A 24,842-nucleotide genomic window follows, 5' to 3' on the forward strand; every position below is an offset into this window, starting at 1 on the left:
GCTGAAGCTGAAAGTGCCTATTAAAGGGTTAAAAAATCCCAGGTCTGTTGGTTCAGGACCGATATTTTAATTCCTTTGTTTAAATTCTGAAGTGCTCCAGCGGCAAAGGACGGATCCAGTCATCATGGGCCAGGTGCTATTGTTAGTCATATGATATGTGTATCTGTAGGATTTTTATCACCTGTCATCCAGCAGGAGAAAGAGTTCAAGTCACAATACACATTTCTGCTCAGGCACGAACATGAGCCCCTGTGAGGCAAACAGAAAACCCATTAAAAGGTTTCCAGGTGCATATGCTGTGAGGGGGAAGGAAGGGAAGGTTGGGTTTCATTTGCTCTGAAGCACGGCGTCATTAAAAACTTGGGAAATAGCTTCACACCAGTGATGTGAAACATTTCTTCGGTTCTCATCTCTAGAATCTGTGCCGAATCTGGGGTAAAAATCTATTATCACACTGTTCTGATTTTAAGGAACGAGCTTGGCAACGTTTTTGTCTAAGGTCTTGTACTAGGAGTCTTTCTGGAGAGAGGATGGAGTCACAGAGTTTTGTCCGTGGGTTTTAATCCTTATAGATAAGAATTTCTCTACAGGTGAGCCAAGCGAGGAGAGAAAGAGGTCACTGTTGTAATGCATCTTACATGATTGTTGCTGTGCCCTCAGGTTCGGCCTGGACCTCCATGCATAAAGTTCTCAACTTATTCCTGGGGCCCAGAAGTAGCTGCAGGGCTCTTTTGTCTTTCAGCAGCATCTGCCCTTCCTCCTAAACTTGGATGTCATAGCAAGAGTTCTCGGCACTGAAGAAACGGGCAGATCAGAGAGGACTAGTGGGGAACTGTACAATCTCCTTTATTAACCCCCCTAAAGCTTAGAGTTGGGGCTAGAAAATACCTGAGATAGGGCGTTTTTCATTGCCTTGTCTCTCTGCGACCGTATGGGATAAACAATGAAGTTGTTTCCACCCAACGATATCCACCACGCCCTCAGCTGCAGTCAATGGATATGGTTGTGGTAACTGTGATGGAACAAGGGTAGTTTAACATTTGCTGGTATCTCAGGATCCCAGAGTGGTTGAGGTTGGGAGGCACCTCTGGGTCCATCTGCTCCAAACCCCAGCTCAAGCCTGCACCTGGAGCAAGTTGCCCAGGACCACGTCCAGGCAGCTTGTGAGGGAAACTCACAACCTCTCTGGGCACCCTCTTCTAGTCTGCTCATATATTTTGCATGTTTCCAGTGCCATCAAAGTCTAAGGATGGGAAAAGTTTTCTGTTTTTTTTTTTTTTCCCTAACTTTTCTTGCTGAGAGAAAGTATCAGTGTTAAAGACGGAGTCAAACCATGTTATGAAAGCTTAGGATTCTCCTCTAACCATGTCATAAAATTTTCTGTTTCTTTGGGAAAAGTAAGTTCTGTTGTAATTTTTCCAGAGGTCTCTAGTGATGTGTTAAAGTCCCTTTGCATAGAAGGGATTTGATATAAAATACAGCCCACAAGTATGAGAGTGAGCAGCTTGTCTTTGGAGGGAAGGTTGTTACTTCATGTTTGTGATGTAGGCCTCATAAATTACTCTTAAATGCAAGCTTGCTTTAAATCCCCCTTTGTCATCTTGAGTGAAACAGTTTTCACTTAATGCAAATGTGCTGCATGGAGAGAAGTAAGAGGGGGAAAAAACACAAGAGGGTCAACATTTTAATTCACGAAATAGCAATGCATGGCTTCTTTGTCTAGTTAGTTTGCAACCTGTTTTAACAATTGATCAAAGCTGGTAATAATTTACATAAGTGCTAGTATGCAGGTATCAAATGTAGGGAACGCTTTCCCTGAACAGGTATAAATCCTAAACACATGTTACTGCTATGTTGCATTTCCCCATCTTTAATCATTGTCTCTTAGATGTGTTTTCTCTGCAGGTTTGACTTGGCCTGAAACAGCAGTTGTTATGGCCAAAAAGCATGTGCACTAAAAATAGAGAGATGTAATGCAACCTGTATTAGTCCATATTAGGAAGCATCTGTTGGAGAATTAAAGCAAGGATTTCAGCATGGGCTATGCAGAAGATGTAATGTGATTAAGTGTTTGCAAGTATGGAAGTATTCCCTGTATCAGAAATTAGGTCTTTCAGCACTTTACCCATGGGAGTATGTTTTGTGTGGATAAATCCTGTGGTTTCTCCAGGTCCCTTGTCTTCCAAAGAGAGAGTCTGGATTTTCCCTGCGAGTGTGTGATTGTTTCCTTATGGCTGACAAACAGCAGCCTTTTGGAGCAGTCTGCCATTCAGAAGTGTCCTTTTCCATCACATGTGGCAAGCAAAGTTTAATTGCTGGTTTGTTCTGGATGAAGCCCTCAGAATGAGGGCAGCACGGATAATATGGAGCAGGAGGGACTTCAGTTTCTTCTTTCTCTACTGTCAAGGTGCAAAAAAGACATCAAAAAAAAAAAAAAGAAGAGACGTGCAAATATTTGTAGTTCATGGATTTCTTCCCCTTCCAGAGCAGCTGCAGACAGTAGAACTGTACTGCTTCTTCACTTGGTTCTTGATGAAAGTTAGTGCTTGTTTCCACTGGAACTTAATGAAATCTAAACTGGCAGGTGCTAACGAGCTAGTGTCTGGTGTCCACCATCCTTCTCTTGGGGTGTTTACGGCTATTCCAGTGGTCATTCTGGCTAGGAAGGCAGACAGGTGGCTCCAGGAAGACTAAGATACATTACTTACCTTTTAGCTGTCTTCATTTTTTCCATATTGTCATAAATCATAGCTCAGGGTTAGAGCCATGAGTTGGGAATTGGGATTCTCCTGGCTTTGCTTCCCGGTGTTCGACTTGTGACCTTCAGCAGATCACTTGGGATCTTCAGTGTGAAAACTACTGTGCGTTGGGCAACTACATGTTCGTGTGGCCAAGATGGGAACACTTTGTGACAGGTTTTCCCCTGTTCAAAAGCTCTAAGCTTCCTTGTGATAGTTTGTAATTATGAATCATCAGCCATACATGTCCCACACTGAGCATCCACGACTGGAGGCACTGAAAGTTAAAGGTTGTTTGGACCTCTAACTCTCAAACAGTTTCTTTATTTACAGATTAGGCCTAGTAATAGAGCTGGCAGTGATACTGTGAGGCTTTGGCTCTGAAAAGTTGCTCCATGAACTGTTGGTTTCTTTCTGTGATCTGCTCCCTGCGTAGTTCGACATACATGTATACGTAATGGATTAAAAATAACTATTACACTGTTTTTTACTTCAGTTTGACCTGCAGAGCCAACACAATTATGGGAGATGAAGTGCATTCTTTACTGGATTTTGCAAATCACCAGAAACAAATTGTCTAGCTTCCAAAAAGGTCTGTGCTACCTCTCTCAAGGTATAGGTGTAGTGGTGAGGTCAGACTGTAAGAGGGGAACTCCTGGTTTGGTAAAGTCTCCATGGGTTCTTCCAACCTCAGCAGAAGTGGTTGGAGTTGGCTGCCAAAGCTCAGGATGGGTTGGTATGGCTGGAAGTTGTGAAAACATTCTTTGCAAACCAAGCACGTTCGCTAAAGACTCATTAAAACAAAATAAACCTGGAGGCCAATGATGCCGTTTTTCACAGCGTAACTGCAGCCAAGTGTTTTGTAGTCTGTAAAGCCCTGGAGTGGATTAGGATTGTGCTTCATGATCGGTCTCAGATCTGCTAAGTTTAAGTGATCAAAACTGAGGACTCTGAGTTCAGTCCTGCATACATCTCTCCTTGTCACTTGGATCTTAATTATATTTGTGTTACAGGATCTTCCCCATGGCCCCAGGCAAGTTGGGACCTTTGTGTCAGTCACAAGCAAAGGAAATCAGTTCTGCTTCAGAGAATTTACAACCAGTAACAGAGCAGATCAAATAGGAAGAGAAACCAAGGCACAGGGGCTAAGAGGGAGTGACAGAGCAGGTATTTCCATTCCCACTTTAATGGTCTTACCATTAAACAATGCTCAGTGTGCCTGCTTTGTGTAACGGTAAATTGTCTTCTGTCTTACATGAGCGAGTCCTTGTGTCTAGTTGAGTGGAAAGCCTACAGTGAGGGTGTGCTTTTTAAAGGGAGATGAGTGCATGTAGTTGAGGAGGTGGCAATCTCAGAAACCCTGCTGACAACTTGATCCAGTGAGCTGGTGGAGGTCATAGCGCTTATCCTGTGCTGTCGTATAGGGCTGTCATCGAAGACAAAGTCCTGACACATTATATTGACGTCTGATGTGTCCGAGCCACAGGCTAACTTCAGTAACAGTCCTTGCAATAAAGTCTCCCTGGTGTTTTGAGATGGAACAGAGTTCATGACTTCTGTCTCAAATTTTCTTTGTTGCTGCAGCTAGCTGTGGTAAACCTGAAATCCCAAGTTTTTAATGGATGTATAAAAGTCCAGTGCACAGGGACAATGTTGCGTTGTGCCCTGGCACTGGTGAAGGGGCTGCATGCTCCTGTGGCTGGAAATAGATTGAGGCGCGCTGGCTGTGGCAGCAACTTCAATAGTGTCTGTTCTTCATTCCCTTCTCCAGTCCTTACTTGCGTCTACTGCGAGGCGAATGGCAATGAAAGGTGTCAAGGCAGCAACTGTGTGGAGCACGGCCCTTGCAGCTGAAGTGTGATTTCTTTTTTTTTTTTTTTTTTCCCTTCAGGAGATCAGTGTTTTGAAAAGAACCTCTCTGTTGTTGTATGGATGAAAACTGCAGCTGCAAGGTAACCAATGCACAGAGCCCCCAGGAGGCAGTGGAGGGATGTTTCTGGTGGTGGCCACGAGTTTTGAATTGACCCCCTCGTGGGCTGGAAAGCCCATGGTGATCTCGCAGCTCTGAGCTGTCCCATGATCTGTGGTTGCTCGTTTAGCTCAGGCTGGATTAGCACATATCTTTTGTTGGGCTGACTTCTGCAGCAAATGTTTTGCCATGCTGGAAGCCTCAGAGCTCTGATCCTCTTCAAATTTGTCTTGCTTCTAACCATGAGCAGCTTGATCCCCAGCTAAGCAAACCAGGGCGCTGAGTTGTACAGCTTTTGGGCATCCACTGGGGTGATGCTGTGCTGTTGGTCTTCTGAAGAAGCTGTTAAATACAGGGTTCAAAAGCAGTTCTGTTGAATCCAAACACGAGGAATAGATTGATTTTATCTTTAGCATGTTTCTCTTGGTATATCTTTAAATAATAAATATTCATGTCTGTAGTTCAACCCCCCCATCCTGATCTTAATTCAAACTGAGAAGAAAACCTGCTTGTATTCTCTTTAGATTTTAGTTTTGCTCTTCTCCTGGGATGTAAATGCCACTGATAACCTCCACTTCTTGTTTCACTTGCTTCTTGTTCAATTTTACACGTTTCCTTTTTTACTTTAAATGAAATCAAGTCATTATGATACATCTGAAAAGTTATCTGAAATCAGCGCAGCGTCTAGATTGAATAGCAGTGTCCAAGAGGTGTACCTGCAGTATGCTGATCTTTTAAACACAGAATTGATAGCCTTTTGGTACCAGAGGAACTTTATGGTATTCTGTCCCTTTGATAATTCAGCAAACTCGCTCTTCTTCAGATTGATATATGGTTTTAAGTTAACCAGTAAATGTATGCCTCAGCAAAAACTTCCTGTAATTTCTAGCCTTGGTTTGTGTACAGGGTCTCCTTTCTCTTTCTCAGTCTTTCTTTTGCTCCAGACAGGTGATGATTTTTGTTTTTACATGAAGCTAATAAAACACGCCTAATGTGAGTACCAGAAAAGGATTCTCTAGAAGCTCCTGAGGCATAGGGACAATGTGGCCAAGTGGGACAAAGAGCTCTCTCCTTTTTGTGTTTCTCAAGTAACAGCATAAAGGAGGACAGAGCTAGCCCTCCAGGTGAGGACATAGAGATGTTATAAGGGTCAGTGGTGGAGGGAGCTAGCAGAGGGCTGCCTGAGGAAGAGGTGGAGAGGATTTTTAAGGCAACAGTAGAAAAGGGCTTCTAGGGAGAAATCTGGCCTTGTACAAGAATTCCGCAGTTTCGCTTGTGTTTGTGGCTGTTGTTGAACTGCATCCAGAAACTTTCTGTAGGTTTAACTAGAGTGAGGTAGCTAAAATTACAGAGGGGACGATTAGGGAGAAATAAAGTTGAGGGCTAGGAATGAAGGTTGGTCTTCAGATGAATCTGGGAAATACTGTTGGAAGGGAGGTAGGAGGAGCAGGAAGGGACTCTGCAGTTACAGCAGGAATGTGCCAAGAACCAGACAGTGCTAGACAGGGCTTTTGGTGTGTAATAGGAAAAGGTCATTTGGGGCGGTTGCTTTGGAATTATACATCTGTTGGGTTGCCATAAAAAGCACTTGAACATAAGGAGATTTCTATTGAGGCTTCAGAATAGCTCTGTTGTGCTATATATATAATATTTTTTGCCATTCTGAGGGAGATTTTGAAGACTGTTGGACTGCAGAAGGTGATATGATCATGTTGCCCTGCATGCAACTAGCCATGGAAAGGTAAGAGCCTGTAACGAAAGCCAGCTATTGAGCTTCTGCAGTGTTGGGTGCATTTTATGCTGAGGATCCAGTGGTGCACTGCTCTTCTCCCATCACCTAACAGTCCTGCATTTTGTGGGATTTTGGGCCAGATAGGCTGTGTAACACACTGTCAAAGTGACTGGCAAAAGAGTAATGTCCCTTGTGCCTAGTCACCCACAGCACATACGTCCTGTGCTGTAGATTGCCTGTTTCAGCTCATATTTCACATGTATTTCTGACCTCTTAAGCGGGGAACACCTGACTCCTAAAATAGTGTGCAATTTGGTTATGTGTGCTCCCCGCAATGTAAACTCCTCTGACAGCCTCCTGCCCATGTTTTATGGCCTCTCATGCCTTCACACTAACACTTAACATCTGCACCACAAAATTTGTAACATCAGTTTGTTCAAATAAAGAATCCACCAAGCATTTAATCCTTGTTTTAATGGCTGATGTTTATTTTAGTTTGGGGTTTCATGTACTCATGGAGGGTTTCTCTGCCCGTAGTCCATAAATCACATTTGGTAGGAGTGAGACTTCTCTGTGCTGGTTTGTTTCTGAAGGGAGGCTCTAGAGATTTTTATTTTTTATTTTTGATACCTCCATAAAGCTGACTTACCTCAGGTATGAGATGCAGATGCATTTAATGAGTTATTTTTAGTATTGGGTACTGATCTTTTGCTCCTCTTCATGAATTGTCCCTGATACAGAATATGCATATTTCTTTTGTTCTGTTTGTTGTTGTTCATCCGTGCAAATGAGGAGTTTTGTGTTTTCTCCATGTGCCTGATTATGCTGGAAAATTGTTTGCATATGTGGGAGGCAGGAAGATGCGAATAGAGACTGCTCTGAAAGTAGCCCTGTGCAAGTGCAAAAAGGACAAAAAGGCTAAAGAAAAGGTATCTAGAGAGGATCTGCAAACTTAAGAAGGGAAAAAAAAAAAAAGAAAACAAGAGGGGACTTCCATTCAAGCAGTTTATGTTGCTTTGCCTTACCCCTTCATAGTATATCGTCAGTGACCACCTGAGCTCTCTGTAGGCTCCCTTGGGACCGTTGCACATCACCTGTTTTAAGCACTTGGTAAGCTTGCAGTTGGAGAATGTTAGAAAGCGGATGAGGGCGAGAGCCCAGGTTCTCAATGTTAGGTCACTTTGGCTGTGTTTCTAGGCGAGCCGGTGGGGTGTCAGTTTTCCACACACAACTTCTAGTCCCTGCCACCCAGTGGAAAGCAGCCAATCCACAAATTCAAATAAAACTTGGGGAGGGTTGGGGTCCAGGGGCTTTGTGTGAACCAAGACTACCCAGAAATTTGTCAGGGGTCCCTTTGCTGCTGCTCTCCAGAAATCACACCTTTCGGAGTTTTGTACAGCTGCCTCCTCCAAAGAGGTGCTGAGTGGAATGGGCAAGGCCTTGCCAATTCTTTCACCTGCCTCGGGAGAAGGGACCGCGCCAGGCAGTTGCATGGCAAATGCAAGCTGCAATCTAGCATAGTGGCTTCCTTCTTTGACAAAAGTGGCTTCTTTTCCACCAAAAAGAGATTTTTGAAGTGGAAATCCTGAGTGCTCTGAATTTACTTTCTTCCACTTAGGGATTTTTCACAGCTTATTCAGTGCCAGGCCCAGATGTATTTGAGTTGAGGTGTAGACCCCCATAAGAGCAATGTCTCTGTAGGTAGGAGGTTTATACAGCTGAAAACCTTGAATTTATCAGGGAGTTACCAAAACAATAATTTGATGGGGAATTGCTGCTGCTTCCAAGAAGGTTTTGTTTACCAGCAGCAAGACCCAAAAGATCGGTGTTCTCACTGGAATAAACTTCTCTGACTTCTCACCTGATATTTAAATAACCTTGAAAGTCCTGCAGCTGAAGATGTGTGGCTTTGCAGAGCGAGTGAGGGGTGGGTGGCTGAATGGAATGGAACAAAATGAATAAAGAAACAAACACGAGAGCTATTTCACAGAAATTAGGTGAAATCATCTCCAATTCATAGTTGGCAAACCAAAGGTGTGCTCATCAGTCCTTTCTGCTGTAGTTGCTCCGTTTTATTTTCTCGCTTTTCTCAAGCACCTAGAAACATATGCATCTCCTGTTTTGAGGCAGATTGTCACGATTGCGCCCATTTCTGTAGCTGTCCTGCAGACCATGTGAAAAAAAGCCTTGAAACTTGGTAATTTTCTTCTTTGCTTCTAGCATGCAGCTCCCATTATTTATGAGCACCCCAGGATTTTGTTTTTTTGCTTGTCAAGGGGCTCCTGTCTGTCTTGTCAGACCCAGGGGGATATTTCCAAATCCTTTTTCAAAAGATTCAAATCAAATTTCATGGTTGTTTTCTTAGTTTAAAATATATACCAAGTGTTGACAGTTGATGCCTTGGGCACAAAAGCATGTACAGAGCGATACTGGAATGACTGCTAGACAACTGAGAACAGGGATGGGGTGGATGTGTGCAAATGTGCACATCAACAAGACAGAAAATGGGATAAAAAGAAGACGGAGTCCTTTTCAGTTGGGCTTTGAGGGGTCTTAAAACTGATGAAGTTGGTCATTATGAATACAAGAAAGTTGGGGAAACTGTGGACCTGGATGTTAGTGCATTTACCAGTCTGGAACACAAGGAAATTTCCAGCTTGAAATATGTAAGGAGCTGATAAACAGAATGTGGAGAAAAAAATAAAATAAAAAGGGACTGACTGCTTTGGAAAACTAGCAGCATGTGCAGTGGGACATCAAAGTTATCTGTCTGATCATCCAGCACGTTCTATCCCATGTCACTTTTCAGTTGACTGTTGTTGTTACACTCTTCACTGTTTCAGGACCTGTTGTGTGTTCTACTCCCTTCCTGACTAAAAGAAATTGGCACTGATATCAGTGTCAATATCTTATCCATAGGATGTTGCAGGCTGAGCAGTAAGCAGATAGCTCAGTGAATCTTGGCAGTTTGTATCTTTCTGCAAAATACATTTGTCTTAATGACTTCATTTGCTTTTCTTTCATTTTACAATTGAAAACATGAATACATTTCTTGTGACTGAAATAAAGTGAGTAGATTCAGTTTCAGATCTGAACTTAATTTCTCCTTTGTTCATGCCTCAGCTGCTTTGCACATCTGCCTTTGAGCTGTGAAACACGTTTCACCTTTTGGTTTAGAAGGGGACAAATTACAAATGTATTAGCTTCTCAGTTTGGAGGAAGCAAGGTTTAACTTCTGTGCTTTCATTTTTGTGTTAGCAGTAGCTCACTACTGCTTTACTTTGCAGTCTGTAGCATGGGTCACTTTTCCAGGTTCCTATAACTTAAGACCATTAAGGATCAGCTAGTCTAGGGGTTCCCTGCTTTAGGTATACATACCACAATGGAGAGGCGTGCGAGCTCTCTGCACGTAGGTGGCCAGCGACTGCAGCTGCTAGTGTGTGTGCTCATGCCAATAGCAATAAATGAGCAAAGAAAGCTTGAGAAGGTCTTATCTAGCCTGACCTTCTGCACTTCTGGGTTTTATCCAGAGACTTCTGCAGTTGGCCAGTAATGCATGTTCCAAAACAATCTGACTTGATTTAAAATTTTAAGTGATTAAGACTCTATCTTTTTGGTGTTTTGTGTTCTTTTAAATTGCTATAGTAATGCTGGTAGCAAGTTAAAAGGAAACTGATTGAAATACTGACTCCAGGAATATCTTGCAACTTCCTTGGCTAACAAGAACCTACAGAGTCTAGTGTGTGTTGCACCCCACAACACAGTCTCCTATCCTAAAATTTCTCCTGATTTTTTTCCTGAATTGCAGCTTGTTCCATTGTAGTGGAATGTTGCTTTTCTCACGAGTAGGATTTCCATTCCATGCTTGCAATGGAACCTCTAAGTTGCTTCTTTTAATCATCAAAAACCATTTTAATGAACAGTCATTGCAATCTGAATTTGCACAAGCATGTTTGCTGAAAAGAATATAAATGTTTTACTATGATCTGCCAGCTACAAGGTTCCCTAATAAATATTTTGACTTTTAGAAAAGAAGAGGCAAAAGAAGATGAAATCAACCAGTGACTGGAGGGAGAGAAGAAACGCTATTCGGCTTACCAACGAGTACACAGTAGAAACACTGGTGGTGGCAGATGCTGATATGGTCCAATACCACGGTGCAGAGGCTGCCCAAAGATTCATCCTCACAGTTATGAATATGGTGAGTATTTACTTCACTCTCAAAAGAAGCAGCAGGAGTAAACAGTTCATATCCAGGGTAGATTAAAGCTGGCTGCCTTGACAGCTGAACTGGGTAACTGTTTTGGCCTTGAGGTATGAGGAAAGATTTTGTTTTTCTTGTGTAATGCGCCTCTTCTCCCTCATCTATGGGATTCACTGTATTTACCTAATACAGTCACAACTAAAAAAAAAAAAAAAAAGCTCTTTTGAAACTAACTTTGCAATTTTTCAGATGGGCAGCATTTCATAATTGTTTGGGAGCAGTGTTTTCTACCATGTTTTGTGTACTGCTATGGTTTACCTTGGAAGAGAGGTTCCAATAGTGGATAAATGGTCTCATCTGACGTAGTGTTTCTTGTTTTCTTTTTTGTTTGTTTTGATATTTTTTAAGGAGATATTTCCCTGTGGGTTGTTGTCATAGGAGGTAGTTAAATTGTTACTGAAGACAACAGAGTTGTATTGAGTTACAGCAGAAAGCCTGGCTTTGTCAGTTAGAAACACTTTTGATCTCTGATTTGCACATAATGAAAATGGCTGCTTCCCTTGCTGTATAAACCACGTCAAACTCCTCACCAAACTACCAGCTGATAGGAATTTCAGATGATCCTATTCTCTTTACCCCTAGATGTCTTGTGCTGCGTGGAGTGGTGCTGCTCGTACCTGTGAATAGTCAGGGGAGCTGGGCTTTGGAAGCATTTTATAAATTCTGGAGGGAATCTGCCAGGAGTGGGGAGAGCCTTGTGAAGCTGTGAGCTCATCTGAAGTGTGGTTGTTAATTTGTTAGCTGTCTAGTAGTATTCAGCCTCAGTTGATAAGGGAACACAATGGGTGCTCACTCAGTCAGTTGTTGGCAGAGGAAATAAAAAGACAATGGCTCAACTGGATGTGGACACTGAAAACTCTGCTTGGAGTCAGCAGGGGTCCTTCCAGAGGCACTTGCTCAAGGAAGTCTTGAAGGAAGCTTGTATTTCTGTGCCCATGCTATTGTAACTTCCAGGAACGGTTCATTCTCCTGACGACAGCTCTGTTTTTGCTCATGAGCAGCAAATTGGATTGGGAAAAAAACCACAGTAATTAACAATAACTGACTGGTCACGCTTCTCAGTGAAGACCTGAGTGGCAGATGTTCAGTGCGTAACCCAGCTATGGGACAACAGAGCTTTATAAGAGGTCTTGTATTCCTTTACCAAGTGCTGGTGTGAAGGAGCCCTCCTGTAGTGTTTTGCTGATTAAGTAGGTATTTTAACTAGTATTTTCCTTTAACGAGGTGCTTCCCTCTGTCCCTTCCTCTACCTTTCATTTCGCCATCTAGCATGCTGTGACAATAGTCACTTGATAGGGCATCATTGTGTCTCTCTCTTTATTTGGATTGGTTTGTAGGAAATGTCTTCTTTCAACAAGTCCATTCTTGTGACCATCCCTTCAGGCTCTGCTGGCTTTTTTACATTTAAGGATGTGTTTGCTGGGGTCAGAAGAGCCTTATTTTTCTCAGAGCCATGGTCCCCCCACCTTTAAATTCACATACCATCTTTGCAGTGCAGCAGAACACAAGTTTGGCTCTGAACAACTCTGCTACTCAAGTCACTTTTTAATCTAACCTGATGCATGTTTATGAATGTAACATGTGCCAGGGCTGAGTTTCGTCCATGTTTCAGATTCTTGGGACCTTGTGAGGGGGGATGGATACGGTTTGTTTGCACTGGCAAGCCAGGGGTTCTCCTGAAATCTGCTCTGAAGTGTTTTGTCAGTGTGACAGTAAAGCTCTACCATTGTGCCTGTCTGATTCACAGAGGCTGGGACAGACCATTATTTATGGCTGTGAGATCTGTTAAAGCTTGTGTCTAGTCGTGTCTTGATGGTCTTAGTGCCAAATGGTCTATTCTTTCACCGTAGACATTAGTGCATCTCTATCTTGTGTAGCTTTATCCAACTGTTAAACATCATTTCGGTTGAATACACTGATAGGCCAAGTCCTAAACAAAAGTTGGCCTTGAATATTGTTTGTGCAGGCTGAGAAGTCCTGCAGAACATCTCAGCAACATCAGCTTGCTAGGTGTATTTGTATGTGAGGAGGTGATGATGGATTGGGTCCTGCAAACCCATATTCTAAACAGATACTGGAGCTTAATTTCCAATGGGTTTGGCTGATGGTCTTTTAAGCTAGGTTTTGATGTTGTAGTATGAGCTCAGCCCTTTAGTAGACACTAGAGAGTGCACATGGAAGAGGAGTCTTGGCTGAGGAACACGTTTACTTGACATCTCCTAAGGTGTAAAGGCCAGCTGAAATGCTTCCCACTGTTAAGTCATTGCTCCTGGGGACTCACCCATGTGGTTTTTCTGCTGTATGATAGGATTTGAATTTATGTTTTAGCTTTTCAGCCTTCAGAGGAGCAGTGAGAGAGTCCCTCACCTTCGTCTGGCCACCTACTTTCCCATGCTTGTCGAAGCATAGTACCTTTCAGACCTCTGCCTCCCTGAGGAAAGTGGTTGTGAAAGACCAGCAAACTCAGAGGATACTGGGGAATAATAATAGGCGAACACATAGATCGCATCGTTGCATAAATCTTTTAGTGCTGAGGCTATAAAACAAGGTGACGTTCAAGAAAATCAAAGGGAGTTTCAGCATTTCATTGCCGTAACAAAAGCAGATCCTCACCCTACCAAAAGAGGCTGAAGAATAATTCAGAAAATACATTTCAGGAAGAAAGATGTGGTCAAGGTATGCCTTAGCTGAACCCTTCACTCAGCCACACTCCTTTAGTAGTGCCTGCACCACACATGATGAATCTTTGTGTGTTAGTTTCTCATCTTTAAAATTTGTGGTATGTGGAGCAGAACGACCATAACTCCTTAGGAAAATAACTGTGACACCTTCCTCTGGTGCAGGATCAGTTGTGCTCTGTGTACCCGTGCAATGAAGCAGCCTCCTGGCTGCTTGGGGTCTTTGTTTCCTGCCTGCCTCACTGTGACTCCTGTCAGCTTTCTGTGGCTGTTTAGCTGGGGGACAGGATTTGCCCCATGATGTTAGGCAGTGCTTATTCAGCTACACTGCAGGATGGCGGGCTGCCTCTAAAAGAAACCAGAATGTTAATTTTGGCTTGGATACTTGCATTTAAGCAAATAGAACATTACTGGTCAGGGGTATATTAAGTTAACTCCTCTCTGTAAGCCATTACGTTTACTGTCAAACCACAAAACAAGCATTAAGAGGTCTTATTAATGCATTTTATATTTATAGACATTTTAAATAAAGTGATCTGCCTTCAAGTATTTAATATCTATTTATGTTACAAGAATTTCTGAAGGGGAAAAAAGTCAGCATTACAAAATACAGTTTTATTGCTCCCTTGGTAAATGAGAATCCTGGGAGGGGGGACTACTCTAGAATAACAGCTAAGAAATAAAGCAAAACCCTTTTGCAACCCAGAAATACCAGGTAGAGCTTCATGTAGGAAATGATGTGTTTTTAATAATATTCTGTGGTTCTGACCATCCCCCTGAACAGAGAATAGATTCACATTGAAGTTGCCTGTTATTTCTGAATGTCACTGTAGAGATGCAAGCTCTTCCATTTAATAATCTAATATTTGAAGTTGTATGACAGCTTTTTCCAAGATTATGGAAGAATTTTCCTCTCAGGTACTCTATAATGTATGAGTGGGAACAAGCATGGCTCCAAGGCTTTGAGCTAATTTTTTTTTTGATGTCACCACCTCTAAAATGAAATATTTTCTTGATTCCTCGCAAGGTATTTGATTCAGAACAATTGTACCCATGGGAGATTTGTGATGGCTTTGTGATTATTTAAAGAAAAAAAATAGCAGACGAAGTTGTCAAATGCCACCATGTACATCTGCAGCCTTAGCGAGGCAACAAATTTATGGGCATGCTGGATTCAAGGGCATGGATGTGGAGAGATGTCAGCAGAATTACATAAATGCAAAACCAGCTGCTGAAGTATATGTGCTAATCTTTTTGTAAGTTAAACTCCCTTGGAATTGATCTTTTGTACAGCGATGCAGTGTTAACATTTTACTTTGTCAGCTCTGTACATCCTTTGGCACGAGGGCATCTCCTGTTTCCTGCCTTTGTTCCTGCCCTCCTTCAGTAACCACCGGTATTTAGAACTGCCTGTAAACCCCAAAACAAAGTGTCTTTATAGTAAAACATGCTTATTTTGCTCATCCATTCCATTGGTCTGCTTCTGGCAGCTGTAATTTCTTACTTCATTTCATCCACTTGGAGGCTATTTGGATGGATATTCTATTTTCTGTGAAGTCCTGCGTTGCTCCTGCAAGATAGGCTTCATCTAAACTCAACTTCAGGCTTCTCTGCCTGCAACTAGGAGACCAGTGCATTGGCTCTCTCCTTTCCTCTCCCCAGTGTTTCTTTCAGTATGTTCACAGTAGCTGCTGTTTTGGGATCAGTTCAGGAGCAGGTTTTGAAGAACGAGACGTACACTGCTTTCTGCAGTTTTATGCTTTTGTTTTTTCTTGTTTCATTTTCAGCAGTTAGACAAAAAGGAGATTATCTGTCCTCAGAGGCAGATATGCTGGCCTCTGGTGCAGCTGGTCTTCACAACTCGAGCCTTCAGCTTCCTGGACAAAAGTCTGTGATTCAAGTTATTGGTCATATTAGTGTTTTTAATGACGAGGAATAACTGGCTTCAGCTAGTACCTGAACAACAAATTGTGAATGTTGGCTCCTTGCAATTATGCAGAGCTTGCTTCGCAAATGAAGTCCTGCTGAGACAGACAGTCTGCACATTTAGGGACAAAGATGTCTGAATTACCAGGACCACAACAGTGATTTAAAAGCTGCTTTCTATGGGTTTGAAAACCTAAAATAAATAAAAGTGCATTTTTGGAGCTTTGGAATAAGTGAAATTTGTAGCTTGGTTTTGAGCTTGACTTTTTCTGAGAGAATACAGCAAGCACACAGGGACACAGGGGTAAGTTACTGTAGTGTGTGTTAGTTCTCCTGCAGCTGTTCCTAAGCCATGCGATTAGTGTGAAAGCCCTCTGCAATAGCAAGCAGTAACTTGAAGTTAGTGATCTTTTGGATGTCATTAAGAGGGAAAAATTTTATGTTGTTCTTTAGGAATAATACTGCTTTACTCTCTGAAGCCTTTTTTAACACTCTGCAGATCATTTTTCATTTTGGATTTCCCCTGTGAGAGCTTTCTCTGCGTTGAAGAAGCAGATACAATCATTTTTATCATGCACGTATTGATGGATTTACATCTCTGTTCTCTTGGGTGCTGGCACATAAAGTCTCCAGAGCTGCTGCTGATAATCAGCTCCCTTGCCCTGATCTGGAATTTTCATGATGGGAATGTAAGGGAATAGGATATAAATATTTGATCACGGTCTACAGATTTCTCTCCAGCAGTCTCAGGAGAAAGAGTTATGTCAACTGTATCTTATAAAGAACATTAATATGTTATTTTTCATAATGTTTAAAGGGGAAATCTGAAAGCTTGGCTTCAGGTGGGTGTCAGAAATCCTATAGCACTTTTCAAAACAAGTAAAAGACAACCTCAGTAACCTGACTAATGCTTCTGCTGCCCAAACATCTTCCAGCAGCCAAAGCGATGGGGACGCTGTAGCTTGAATGCAAAGCTGGGAGGATGGGGAGGGGGGAGAGGAGGAAGGGGAAAAAAAAAAAAAAAGACGACATTCACCCTCAGGGTTGCTGTGCTGAACTCCAGAACATCTGAAACACACACGTCTCCCTCCCACCATCCACCTGCAGAGGAAGCTCTTGAGAATTTTTTAAAAAAAAAAACAACAAAACTGATGTACTTCAGTTTTTCTCTTATCCCAATTCCTCATGTCTGGGTTGTACTTTATGCATGCTGGGGCAGGCTTGCACAGCTTATGCCAAAGCTGCATTTATTCTGTCCCTTCCATGTCAACGGTATAAGGAGAAAGAAGGGCAGGAGGAATGCAAACAGGGGAGGAGGAGAAAGACGGTTCAGGCTTCACACTTTTGTCGTTTCTTGAGGGCATTCTGAGCAGTAAGGCTCTGTCAGGAAAATGTGTACAAAGGAAGGAGATCTCAGAGAAATGGACTTTTTTAATTTCCTTGTTCTTTTGAAACTCCTCTTCCATTATTCTGTCTGTTTTTTAAGGCTCATCACTATACCTCTTTCTGTTCCCAAAGCACTCTTTGTGCTTTTGATGACTCCTCATAGGATGGAAGCTAAAATAACATAGTTCACGTTCAACAGGGTCACCAGTGCCTGTGACTGCGTTTCAGACACATTGACAATTTTTCACACCCCTTCCCTTCAGTCCAGTGATCAAGAACTTCCCTTGCTCTTCGAGCTAAGCTGCTTTCTGGTGCTGTGGTGACAACCTAAAACAGCAACCTTTGCATTTTGTTCCATGGCAGAGCTTAGCAAAGCCATTAGTAGGTTTCATGCAGCTGGCTCTCCTGTTCCCAGCTGCTTCATTTTATTAAAAAGTTCTAAAATACCCCAAATATTCTTGCTTTCCTCATGTTAGGAGGCCACAGCAACCTCAAGGGTGTGATGCAATTGCAGGCTTGAGGGAGGGTGGCCCACAGCATGGTGAGTGGGAGGGGAGGTGTCTGTGAGTCAGTCTGTCTAAAAATGCACGCTGTCCATGCGGCAGTAAATCTTGAGAACATCTGCACTGGGAAATCCCAATCCTCCTCCCCTGGTACCAATTATCTCAGCCATCTTACATGGTACTGTTAGCTCACGAGCCGATGATAGCCAGTTGGGCACAGTGAACAGCTTTTGACACGCAAAGTGGGTGATGTTTCCCTGTAGGCTAGGGGAGAAGGGCAGAAGGTGGTCACTGCCATGGTGGAGCCTGACTTTAAGCAGGAATAACTTATGGTTTCAAATTCTTTTTGTCTTAAATGGACACCTGGGCTCCGTGATAATACTCACTTTGGGCACAACCTGCCTTGTACAATCTAGTGTAATTCTGGCCATGTGCTGCCAAAATGGCTGTGAATGGCCTGTGTGGAATTCAGTCTCTTATTTCCTTGTCAGGTCATTTAAGGGCTGGTTGTCTTACTGAGGTTCTTTCTAGCCTTAAACACAGTTATTTGAGACAGGTTGGGTTTTCGTTTAAAAGGCCGTGTACTGGGTGTTAGCATCAAGGCGTTGGCAGGAGCGGCTCCTGTGAGGAGATCGGGGTGGCTCCCGTGAGGAGACCGAGGGCTGCCCTGCGCCGGACGCAGCCGGTTCCAATCAGCTCCACAGCGGTGCCACCACAGGGCACCAGCTGGTGACACCTCTGTGAAAATGGGTTTTAAGAAAGGGCAAAACTCCACCCAGGCAGTGAAAAGTGAGGAAAAAAGTGTGAGGAACAGCCTGGAGCAGGCTGGCGTTCCCTGGAAGAAGTGGGGCCGGGGTGAGGAGGCTGCGCTGGAGCAGGCTTACCTGACAGGAATTGCCCTCCATGGAGAGGACCCACGCTGGAGCAGGGAAATCGGTGAGGAAGGAGCCGCAGAGGGGAACTGTTACAGGCTGACCACAACTTCCAGCCCTCTGCCTCTTAAGGTAAGGAGGGAAGGAATGAAGGAGTGAAACTGAGCCTGGGAAAAGGGGCCTGGGGCAAGTTATTGGTCTAATTTGTGCTTAATTGAGGTGGTCCTGTCAGTACCGTGATGATAGTATCCATCCTGTACTTACTTTATCAGTGAACGAGAGCTGTTTGGAAGATGATGTTTGTTTGTGCAAACCAATGTGCAGGCAAACTTTTAGGTCAGTTTTCTTGCTAATTTACCTGTAGAATTTAGACCATTTTGAATGACAGGTTTTTTTTGCAGGTGGAGCTGTACAGGTCCTCGCTGAATCTTTGTAGAACTTTCTGTATAAAATTTTACAGGGGGGGTTGCTAAGAAGAAATAGAGGAATCAGTGAGGGCAGATGAAGCTGGAGTGTCCTCTCCTGCTTGGTTCATGAAAGAAGATTGGAAATTGTAAACGGTGTATTTTGACATTGTTCTGCAGTTCTGGTGCAGGACCATCTTAAATCAGAGTGCTGCAGTCTTCTTCACCTGAGCTTATGGTCACACTTTAAATCCTGAGAAACAGTGCAGAGTTGTGAGAAAAATACAACAAAAAATATTGGATTACTGTTTTCTGGCAACAGTTTGTCCGTCTCAGAGGAAAAATTCTTGAAACTTCAGTAAGAAATGATTTACCCCAACCTGTAGGTATTGTTAGCTATTGCACTTTCTTGCCTTTTGCTAGGAATACGTCATCTACTTAAAGATTGGTCCATCTAGTTAACTGATAGGCATGGCCAGAATATGCACTGCCACTTTTGATTGCACCACATCTTCAAAATTCAGCTGTCTGTCCTAAAGCATCGGGAAAAACTCTTCTTTCTAATACACTGGAATTTGTTCCCCAGTGATACTGAGCAGTCTGCCATAATCAGTTCGTTAGCCCAGTGCTGTGGTGTTAGGCAATTTACAGTATGTTTATCTGTACACACATTAAAGTGCTGGTTATGAGTGCATAGGAGCCAGTCTGACAGAACAGAAACAAATGTCTTGTCTCCCTTTTAATCCAGAGCTCATGGACTGAAAGGTCTGGTTCAGCCTCTGAGGCATTTGGAGTAGGGGGCAGAAGCAGAACTAGCTGAGAGATCGCTGATAAGAGGGGGTCTGTCTCTTCTCTAGGTGGCATTGTGTTTGAACGCTTTAGTTGCACTGAAGTAGAACAGCCACTTGCACCAGCCAAGCTTACTTAGTTGAGGGAAAGAGGTTATTGTTCTTACTAGACAGCAGGAATCACCACAAGCCCAGGGTTTCTTTGGGCTCCATTTAAGAAAGAAAGCAAACAAAGGTTGAATAAACATGTGAAGTAAAGCCTTTTTTGCATACAGCATGTCTTTTTGGCTTAGTATCCAATTGTTGCTACTGCCTACAAGGTCCAGCACTTCTCAGATTGCTGATGGATGCAGATACATACAGAATCAAATTATCCTTTGGATGGAGGAAGCACAAGAGAAGAGAAAAGAAGAGGGTCTGACAGCTTTGAAAACGATAAGCTAAACTCTTCAGTAACTGGTTTGCGTTCTGCAGATTTTGTCACTGAAAACTGCCTTTTGAAGTCAGTGGTGTTTGGATCTGTTGTTGCAACACCTAGAGACAGGCAGCTTTTCTGCTCAGATGGAAAGATCATACATTAGGCCTAGTGATAAGAACTTACTTGCTATACCGCCATTTTATGAGTAGAAGCTTTACAGGACGCTAGCACTGGGCTAGGCAAATCAAAGGCATCCTTCACAGGATCATGGCAAATATTCGTTAGCCTCTCCAGTGGTGCATGAGAGACTGACTTGATCAGCGTGATGCTCCATTGACCCTTTCAGCTGAACGTCCAGGTCTCCGTTTACAAATAGGTGAACTGTCAGAGCCCTTGTCTGCAAGTTTTGAGTTTACACCCCCTACCCAGCCCCCTCCCTGGCTGTAGTGAGAGGCCTTAGCTGCTCTACCAACATACCCCCGAGGTAAGTAAATAGTACCAGCACTTGTGTGCATTTGTATGCCAACCGCAGGGCAGATAAACGGCTCATTGTGCTCATACTGAAGGTCAGTGGGTCAAATACTGAGCAGTGTCTGTCTTGCAGTCTGTGCCTAAATTATAGGAAACGTTTAAATGTATGATTAAATCCAACCCCAAACACTAGCGTGCTTAAGAAAGCTCTTACGCTGAGCACATTCCTGAGTATTTGCACAAATAGGAAAAATACCAAGTGTTGAAAACAATATCCGAAATATGTTCATGTCTTGAGTTTCTTGTAGGAAGTTAGCTGAGCCTGTGTGATATTTCTAGCCAAGTGAGACATGGATAAGGAATATAGCTTACTTGAGACCAAGTCCTGCAGCCACGAGTCAAGAGTCTCTCTTCAGTGGTCTTGTTTTGTCTGTTGTTGTTTTGACTGAACAGGGAATGCGGTATTCATCCAAAAGTTATTATGGGGCATTTTAAACCCTTTCAAAATGAACCCCTGCTTCACCTTTTTCTTTATACATTCTAGTTAAACCATTTGTACACAGAGAAATGGTGGAGTAAAATTCTGGCATCAATTAAGATCTTATATTCTAATCTATAAGAATGACGTGAAGTATCTGAGCTGGAATGCAAAATCTGGAGAAACTAGTAAGGTAGTTTCCGGTGCTATTTTTGTATTTCCTGAGGCTTGTGTCATTATGTGCTGCCTTATTACTATTCTCTTATATAAGATATGAAAATAACAGAGGGAAATTGCTTTTCCATTCTATTTCCTGAAGTCTAAAACACACCATTATTTCATCTTGCATTCAGATATCTCTGATATTTAAATGCTGAAGATCCATATTAGTTGGATGCTTCGTAATGTATGTCCGTGTTCCTAAGGCTTTGGAGTTCCTTTGGAATATTGCTCTCCTTTCCTTCATTGCTCAGCAACCCTTTCTCTCATATATTCCGCTTAAAAGTATTTTTCTTTCTGCAGCTAGATTATGGTTTTGTCTGTTTTTTATTGTTTCTGTCCCCAAATGCTGGAATGCTTACTCAAATTGGTCAGTTGGTGAAGCCAAATGCTATATAGTAGGAGCAAATGTATTTTTGTAAGTGTCTTAGCTACGCTGTAGTATATGGAACTGTTAGAGTGGGAATACAATAGCTTGTAAGGTTGTTTATTTTGACCAGAGTAGCACAGCCCATTTGGTTTTGGTTTGGGTCTGTTTTCTGAAGGAGAAATGTCTAACTTTAGTCACAATTAGTTCCTTCAACCTTAGTGTGTCCTGGCATTGTTACTGATGTACTGTGGATGTTTTCTTTGCATTTTAACAGGTGTACAACATGTTTCAACATCAAAGTCTTGGAATTAAAGTCAGCATTCGAGTGACAAAACTGGTCCTGCTTCGCAATCGACCTGTAAGTTCTAACTCATTTTTGCCCTTCTGCTGTAATGGTGCCACTGTATTCTCACAGGCAGAACAGCATCCCTGTGCTGTGTGGGTGGGAAGTGTGGGTTGTCTGGCCATAGGATCACAAAATAACTGGTGCCTGCCTGCCACACTACACCGGATAGTGTTACGGGTAAGAAGTACAAGAGGCCACAGGAGTGAAAGGAACCACAGTCCTTTTATTTAGCCTTTCTGGTAAATCTCTGTCTGCTTATAGTTGTGAACCAGGCTAGGGAATTAACTGTTAGAAAAAAATAAAAATTATATGGCTTTGGTATCAAAAATACAACTTCCAGATTTAGGAGACTTTGGAAGCTTGTGACTGCTGCCAGCTGATGGTTTTTGTTCTGTAGATCAAATGGCAGAGGTCAGTGTGGGTTCCGAAGTCCCTGCTTCGCCCACTCAGATGAAGCTGGTTTTGCGCTTTTCTTTCTCTCATAGCTGTATCTTGGATCCTCTGTTTTTTATCAGAGATGCGACGTGTTGTGTAAACGCTGTGACTGATATTTCTTATTTTGTGTCCCTTTCTATCCAAAAGGCAAAGTTGTCTATCGGGCATCATGGAGAGAGGTCTCTGGAGAGCTTTTGTCACTGGCAAAATGAAGAATATGGTGGAGCAAAGTACCTTGGTAACAACCAGGTTCCTGGTGCGAGAGATGACACTCCTCCTGTGGATGCTGCTGTTTTTGTAACCAGGTATAGTGAGGTCAGCTTTATCAGTTTACTTAACCAGTACTGGCCATAGTCAGTTATGAGGTTATCTGGTCCAGCAGTAATAGAAGAAAAAGATCCATTAATGATGATGCATTTGCTACCTGTGTGCTGTTTGGAAGGCTCATATTTGTCTTGTTTTTGTGTATGTTTAGTGATGTTGTGCAAAAGCATTGTCAGTCACCATAGCGTGTCATAGTCGGGATACAGGCAAGATACTTTTTTCTCGGACCAGCTGGTGTAAGTAGAAGAGAAATGGGTGAAGTTTTGGAGGACAAGACCTTCATCCTAGAAGAAAGAAGCTGCCAAGTTGAGAACACGGGTAACAAGTGCTCTGAGCGTAATTAGGTAGATACGCATATTGAACAGTCTGAGAGGAGAGATAGTTGGCACCTGTGGAGCATACAGGGTGTCAGTAGGAGGGAGGTGGTGAGGGAGTTCTCTCTTAAGAAAGTGAGAGATGAATACCAGAAACTAAATTAATTTTCTTGCTCTTTGCCTCAGGAGATAACCACTTCAACATCCCTGCTCTATCATAGCTCAAATCAGTAGTTCTAAATTTGTATGTTTGAAACCTACTGCATTTATTTCAGACGTGAAATAATCTGCGTGTGAATATTACAGCAAATTTCCTCACACCCTGCAGCCCTGCCTATTGATATATCAAACACGTCAGGGTATGGCCCAGATACAGTAAATGAAAGGAATGTTTTCCATGTTAACCTGCAGTCTTTTTTCCTGCAACTTCGCTACCTCAGCTCAACCTCAGAATACAATTCAAGTCCTGTGTTCCTCACAGTCACTGTAAATTTTGGGTATCAAATCGGTGGTCTTCTAAGTTGATTGCATACTTCAAGGTTTACACTAAGAATGCGTTGTTACAGAAATGATCACTGAATAATTAAAGTGAGCACAAAAATACAGTGTAAGATGGATGCTGTGTGTGCTACAAAGACACTGCTTCCTACCCCTGTCTTTCCTAGTTAGAGACAGGAAATGTCGGTATTGCAGCTTAATATTATTCACCTCTGTTGCCTTTTTTCCTTGCCAACAATGCAACTAGAAATGCATGTTTTTGCTTAAACTGCGATTCTGATTGCAATTGTCTCTTGTGTTAACCACCACATTGCGAATTCTCCATGGGATTTTGGTGAGTGTTCAGTAAAATAGCTGGTGAGCAGGGCGTGGAGCCAGCAAAGTTCCTAAGAGTGCACCTTCACAAACATATGTGCAGTTCCCCCAAATCCTTCTTTCTCTCCTGTATTCAGTGTAGTCCAACCAAGCACTTAAGCAGATACTTAACATTTTAGACAGGGTGAATAATTCCTTTGAAGTCAATGGGCTGAACATCCTGGTTATAGTTGAGCATGTGCTTTATTGGATCAGGGCCTAAATAAATAACCAACATTTTTGTTAAACTCATCTGGACATCCAGTTGTCCTGCATGACAAGTGAGGCGGACAGAATCTTTTCTGATGTGCTCTAAGCACAGGGTGGAGGGAATGAGCAGTGCATTTCATCTGTGCATTCTCTCTGCAGCTTATAAAATTGAATGCGTAATGTCAGGCTAAATGAGTTGGACTCAGGCATTTGAGGAAGAATTGTAGAGATGTTCACTGGGCTCAGTAAATTTACAGGCTTTTGTGATCAAAATAGCTGGAGAAATATAGGTTCAATTGGGTTAGAAACTAGGTTCACATTTTGTGAGTAAGTTCAGGCCAGGGATCCTGCAGCTGTGTAAGAGCAGCATTTTTTCTGTTTCATGGGCCAACAGTGTTTACTTGTATCCTTCCTTATTGCTGCGTCGTGTTGTCGTAAGCCATCCTGCCTCTGCTGCATAGAGGATGCCATGTTGCTTGGAAGACTTCTGGCCCAGCAGCCTGATTCCTTTGTCAGGGAAATAAGGGTTTCTACTCCTGGCTTTGGAAGTGTGTGTGTGTGTGTGTGTTTCTGTCCATCCCTTGACCACCCTCCCCAGGACTGTACAGAAGGACCAGCAGCAGAGGATATGGGAGCAACAACATGTCCAGTACAAGCAATAGCGCCAGAAAAAGCAGAAGCTGAATTTTTCAGCAGCTACTTTAGCAGTAGGAGAAGATTATTTGGGGTCAACCTCTAAAGAAATCCCTCTGGTTCCAGTCTGGTTGTGTTCATTTGAAATAACAAGGCACACTTGTCTTTTGGAACTTCACCTGAAAATGGTATTCCCCATATACTCATTTGGATGTAAACGTAGATGACCTAGGTGGCAGGTACATCCCTCCTGTGGGATATTGATAGTATCTCTACCTAATTGACTTCCAGGTAAGAAGTATACTTTATCTGCGAAATTAGATGTACCACTGCCCAGTTCAGTAAATTAAGGAGGTAGTAGGTAAAAAATCTCTTACAGTCCTGAAGGTTTGAGTATAGTGCAGCAGTCTCTATAATCTTCACACTTTCCATGTCCAAATTCTGCTTTTGAACTTACAGAAATTCAGATCTTCGGCACCTACAGGTAATATATTTCATATTTTGATGAGCAG

The 24,842-nt window shown here is 42.6% G+C and overlaps 1 protein-coding gene across 6 annotated transcripts in view; it reads left to right on the forward strand.

Moving 5' to 3' along the window:
• Positions 1–24,842, forward strand: part of ADAMTS17 (ADAM metallopeptidase with thrombospondin type 1 motif 17) — a 185,558-nt gene that overhangs the window by 21,371 nt on the left and 139,345 nt on the right. For all 6 annotated transcript variants that reach the window (XM_083850395.1, XM_083850394.1, XM_083850398.1 and 3 more), the window contains 3 exons: positions 10,468–10,640; positions 21,491–21,574; positions 22,145–22,302. In XM_083850395.1, coding sequence (XP_083706521.1) covers positions 10,468–10,640; positions 21,491–21,574; positions 22,145–22,302 — 415 coding nt within the window. The remainder of the gene's footprint in view (positions 1–10,467; positions 10,641–21,490; positions 21,575–22,144; positions 22,303–24,842) is intronic.

This window comes from Anser anser (assembly GCF_964211835.1).
Source record: "Anser anser genome assembly, chromosome: 10".
NCBI lineage: Eukaryota > Metazoa > Chordata > Aves > Anseriformes > Anatidae > Anser > Anser anser.